General features: G+C 41.2%; 1 protein-coding gene across 5 annotated transcripts in view; it reads right to left on the bottom strand.

The window, feature by feature from the left end:
- Positions 1–6000, bottom strand: part of IQGAP2 (IQ motif containing GTPase activating protein 2) — a 283284-nt gene that overhangs the window by 37741 nt on the left and 239543 nt on the right. For all 5 annotated transcript variants that reach the window (XM_034656385.1, XM_019806525.2, XM_002925818.4 and 2 more), the window contains one exon: positions 2864–3013. In XM_034656385.1, the coding sequence (XP_034512276.1) occupies positions 2864–3013 (150 nt within the window). The remainder of the gene's footprint in view (positions 1–2863; positions 3014–6000) is intronic.

The raw sequence follows: 6000 nt of genomic DNA, 5'->3' as shown, positions 1-6000 counted from the left end.
TTTTTTAAGATTTTATTTATTTATTTGACAGAGAGAGACAGTCAGCGAGAGAGGGAACACAAGCAGGGGGAGTGGGAGAGGAAGAAGCAGGCTCCCAGCGGAGGAGCCCGATGGGGGGCTCGATCCAAGAATGCTGGGATCATGCCCTGAGCTGAAGGCAGATGCTTAACAACTGCGCCACCCAGGTGTCCCCGATTCCCTTTAATATGTATAAAGCATATAGTGGAGTGTCTGACACATACTAAGACTTTAAAAGGTGTCGGCTAATATTAATACTATAGGAAGTTATATTATAAAGCTACAATAGGATTTAAGCCTTATATACTGTATATTTAATGAAACATATTATGTACATTATGCACTGTTAACCATTTCAAGCTACATTAATATTTATTGTAGAGACACAGAGGAGAGAGCGGTTGGCCAATAGAATCCGGTATTTGAAGAGACTGGCAGTAATGAACCAAGAGCCCAGCTACGTAGATTATTCTAGAAGGACTGATGAATGAACAGAAGGAAATATACCCCATATTCTGAGACAAGAAAGAAAAAAGAAAAGGATACGTTTACCTGTGGAGACAGTGGGATGGCTAGGATGTTTTACAAGGAGAGAGAAGGTAGGAGTGACATAGGGAGGCTGAAAAGAGGGGTGAAGGTCAAGACAGTTGATGGATGAAATGGCAGAAGAAAGTGACAAGAAAAAAAAAGATGACTTAAAACTCAAGATTAAAAAAAAAAATTGACGTGGATTCCTGAGGGCTCTTCTGAGGATGGGGTTCCTGAGACGCAGCGGCAGCCTTCACGTATTACGGGATTTCTCCAGTAGCCACCCTAACCAGATGAGGTTAGAGGAGAACAACTACTATATAGGTTATAGAGGAAAATATTTACATAGAGAAATTAAATATCCCTAATTCTTCATCTTCCTTCTGATGAGAAAATGTTCCACACATGGGAACTCGTCTTCTTTTAATACACTCAAGCAGTTTGGCTGGAAAGTTTCTAAGGAAAACCCGAATTCTCGTTTACTTTACTGCTTAGGTGTACTTTCAAGCTCATCATGATCGGCTGAAAGTTTATGAAGCAGTAGCTGAGGACAACGTTTTCTTCACAGTTCTGCAGGGATTCTTCTCCCACACTAAGCATATGGATTAGGCGAAAGGAAACTCACTCTAAAGCTGAGGCGAGCCTACTCCTCGTGCCTCCCAGACGACCTGAGCACCTTCCAGGGAGGCTGAGGCGGAAGAGGCAAACGCAAAGGAAAACTTATCCTAGCCGACCTGTGCTTTGGCTCAGACTTCTTGCCAAGGCATCATTCAAAGGCCAAAGGAATCCAGACCATTTGCTTTTCTGTAGTTTCCTCAGTGATCTCAGGCTCATGGCTCCAAGAAATGCAAAGAAAAATACATGATTTCAAGAGACATCTCACTGGGTACAGCTGAGTGGTCGAACTCTGGCGCTCGCAGTTTGGGGCTGTTTGGGGAATAAGACTTGGTGGACTTATTCTCAACATGTTCCTGTGCTTTTCACCCTTTCCATTCATGGGTCTCCACTTAGAGAACAAGGTAAAAAATACAAGTCTTAGGCCAATGACCACAGTTTCACTTTCCTTATGACGCAAATTCTTTCAAAATCTAACTCTAGAAACTAAATCCTAAAGAAACCTCATACGTTGGGAGGTTCATGGATATCAAAACAAATGCCTAAGATTAAAATTCCAACTGGTGGATGACTACTATTCTAATTTAGGTCGATAAAAACCCTACCCTAACCAGGGGGAGCCCCCTTTCTTTCTGGAAAGTTTGCTGGGGTTAATTAAGCAATGGATTCTGCGAACAATACTGTTTTAACATTTTCCTTCTATGCTGCCACACTGTGGCCATCTGTGGCACTACACCTGCTTTCCAGTCTATTATTCCAGACAGAGAATTCTCCTCTGTATCTAACCTAACTTCTTTCATGGGGCAAACCACGCTCATTCATGGTTTGGGTAACGTGTTCTCTGTATACCTAATGCCAGTGTGGTCCCCAAGGAAGGATTCAGGGCCCTTCAGGCCTTGAGGGCGTAGCCACCAACAGCAGCAGCATCTCCACACAAAGGGACACCTGACTCATGGAAGAACTGCTGACCCACCTTTTTGGGGAAAGTTTTCCTGCCCAAGGGAAGGCTTTGTTTATCACTAACACTTGCTTACTCACTTTTCTTTGGAACTACGTGGATGTGCTGGTAGGGCAGATAAGGTGAATCAGTGATTAACCAAAACAGTAACTGGTCCACCACAGTCCAACCGTAAGCAGTTCAACTTATTCTCACCTGCACCCTGGAAGCAGTGGAAAGTGACTGTTCATTGACATCGTAGTAATGCCATGAAAACAATGAAATCAAAAAGATGCCCTCTTGCCCTAATCCAAACTCTCTGGTTCTTTTCTCAAAAGAAGGGCAGGCTGGTTCAGGTAAAGATCCATTTTGCACATACTTTAATTTTTTCATGGTGGACAGCATCTGCTTATATTATGAATAGGTTTATGCTGTCTCTGTGGATAGCTGTAATATAACACAGTCTCCGAAGCAGGGGCTCCGAAGTCAAACTGCCTGGGTTCCAATACCCCTGTTTTACCATTTACTGGCTGCATCTCAGTTTTCCTGTCTATAGTATGGGAATAACAATAATTACTATTTTCTCAGGATTGTAGAAAGAATTAAATGAGACGATGTACGTAAAGCATCCAGAATAGCACTTTGTACTCAGCAGGGGCTCAAACATGTCAGCGACTACAGCTTTACACTGGGAAAAGATCCACTGTAGACCACCAAGGAATACAGTATTGATCCAAAGCTTGTAGTGAAAGCAATTGTTCTCACCTGTAAAAGATAAAACAGCTGCTGATATGTTTCTAGTGTTTTTCTCCTCTCCTTACTCAAACTTTTAATTCCCTGGTTGTCAGTGTTATTCAGTATTTGCATTTCTCCACCTTTTTTCTTATTCAGCTTCGTTCTGTGTGAAATTACATCCTGGAAAAAAATTTATGAAATGATTACGTTTTATTCTGCTGTTTTTTACCTCCTCCCTTCACACACACCTTGAAACACATGTGTTGGAAAGATTAATTTTCCACATTTCCCTTAGGAAGAAACAAAAGACAGAGGATGTTAAATTAAGGAAACTCAGCTTGCAGATGAATTTGGCTTTTGTAATATTTGTTCTCCAAGCTGTACTTAGCTGTTCTTAAGATGTAATTTAGGCAACAATATATTTCAATCGGGAAAGAATGGTCTTGTCAACAAATGATTCTGGAATAACTGGATATCCACATTTACAAGAAAGAAGTCAGACCCCTACCTCACACCATAAACAAAAATTAACTCAAAAGGGATCAAAGAACTAAGTGTAGTTAGCGTCTATAAAACTTTTGAAAGAAAAGCTAGGCATACATCTTTGTCCCTTTGGATTAGGCAATGGTTTCTTACATATGACACCCAAAGCACTAGTGACAAAAGAAAAAATAAATTGGACTTCATAAAAAGTAAGACCTTTGTAAGTCAAAGAACACTACTAATGAAATAAAAAGACAACCCACAGAAGGGGAGAAAACACCTGCAGATTATACATCAACTGAGGGATTTAAAGAACTCTTAAATCTCAAAAGTAAAGGCAGCCCAATCAAACACGGGCAACAGATTTGAATAGACGTCTTCCCAAGTCATACCTTGCTGGTGGGAATGTAAAATGGTATATCCACTTAGAAAACATTCTGGCAGTCCTTCAAAAGTTAAACACAGAGTTACCATATGACCCAGCAATTCCACTCTTAGGTATATGCATCCAAGAGAATGGAAGACCAATGCCCACACAAAAACGTGTACATGAATGCTCACAGCAGAATTATTCATAATACCCCCAAAGAGGAAACAACTCCTATGTTCATTAACTGATGAATGGATAGAAAAAATGTGGTATATCCATACAATGGAATGTTCTTTGTCAATAAAGAGGAATGAAGTACTGATTCAGGCTAAAACATGGGTGAACCTTAAAAACACTATACTAAAGGAAAGAAGCCAGTCACAACAGACTGCATACTGTGTGATTCCATTCATATGAAATATCCACAATAGGGAAATCTGTTTGGCCAGAAAGTAGATTACTAGTTGCTCTGCTGTAGGTAGTAATTGTTAACGAATATGGGTGTTGTTTTTATGAACTGGAATGTTATTCACATATGATAAAACTTACATGCTATCTAATCTGAGAACATTTTCTCTGGGGTTTCTTTTTGGGGTGAATATTCTAGAACAATGGAAGTTATAGTCCCACAATTTTGTGAATATACCAAACACCACTAAAGTGTACACTTTTAAAGAATGCATTAGATCTTCTCAAAAAATATGCAATGTAGCAATTAGAGATGGAAGTGAAAGGAATCCCCTAAATATTTAACAAAGTTTATTTTTCTCAATCATGCTCCTTTAACCATTTACAAAAGAATCTTGGGAAAGGTGTGGCTGCAAACCTTGTCAAGTAGTCACTTCAGGCTACTGTGTCCCCTTCAGGTGCATAAAGGGTCAGGAACGAGAGCAGGACTCTTAGGTAAGGGCCTACCAAATATTTTTACAGGAACCCACAGCACAAAAGACATCTTGCATCTTTTGCTGGTAAGCACACATGCACATGCAATATGAAATACTTATCCATACTACTGGGATACACTTTGATATCTTCAATTTGCTCTTATTCAACTTTTTAAAGATTGCTGATGTGACTCGTTTAATTGCTTTCATGACCCACCAATGGTGCATCACTCAAATGAATGCCAATGCTCTAGAATGCCTGCCTCCTCTGCCACTAACAATGGGCCACTGTCCCACAGAGCAGGCGGCAATAAAGCTGTTTTTCCTAAATCTTCCATCTGCTTCCCTGGGCTCTTAGCCAGGCCTCCGTGGGAGGAGTCGATCTGTAGCCAGCAGCAGGATGTTCGACCACAGTTCCTGAAGAGGGGCACTCTGGGAATTTCAGCCAATACAAGGCTTTACGGTGTGTGCATCACTGGATCAGTGGTCATCCAGCGTCCCTGGCCCGTGTCCATCAGACGCCCGTAGGGACCCCTAGTCATTCTGATGACCAAAAATGTGCCTGCCACCACCTCCAATGGCCCCTGGGAATGAGAACGACCATCAGCTTTTGCGTACGGGTTCTAAATCTGTTTATGTCCTAGCACCCTGTTCTCCCATAGCAAAGGTCAGTCCACAGGTAGGGGGAAAAAAAAACACAATAAAAACCTTGGAGTTCTGCTGTCAGATAGTTCCATGTGGTTATAACCACTGTCTTGTGGGTCAGTGATTTTTCTCTTTGCCATTCTCAGCTTAGGGAGGGGCTACTTGGACTTCATTCTTTACTTCTGTCCTCCTAACTGCTAGTATGCAGAAATAGGGGGATTTGATTTGATTTGATTTTTTAAAAAGGTAACATTTTCACCCTTATTTCATAAGCATATGAAAAATGTCAGGATGGAGAAAGGAAGTGTACTAATAAGCACCAGCTGGAGGTTAAGGGGAAGTCTGGGCAGGCAGCTGCTTGACATCCTTATTGAGAAGAAGTCCTAAAACATCATTAGATTAAGTCTGGCTTACAGCTCCATATATCCCAGCTTTCTTCTCTTCAAGTCATCAGTGAGGCACAAATCATTCAAGTCTCTCAAATACGTGCAGTAAATACATTACCTTGGTTTTACATATGTGGCAGACAAAAAATCTTGGTATTTAACTCCCCCTCCAATTATTTTCAATGGAGGTGGCTCTGGAAACTCAAGACTTTTCATTTGTTTTGTTCCTAGACTTCTTTATGTTATGGTTCTGGACATACACAGAAGAGAAGTGAGAAGAGAGGGCGGGAGTGGCAAGCAAGCTCTGGGGCAGAACTAAGTTTCTTTGCATTAGAAAAGAGACACTGGGTGAGGGCAGGACAGGGAGAGGAATCCAGGGTGGGAAGCTGGAGAATCAGA

The sequence above is a fragment of the Ailuropoda melanoleuca genome, chromosome 3, assembly GCF_002007445.2.
Source record: "Ailuropoda melanoleuca isolate Jingjing chromosome 3, ASM200744v2, whole genome shotgun sequence".
In the NCBI taxonomy this organism is placed as follows: Eukaryota; Metazoa; Chordata; class Mammalia; order Carnivora; family Ursidae; genus Ailuropoda; species Ailuropoda melanoleuca.
This window is presented reverse-complemented; position numbering and strand designations above follow the sequence as displayed.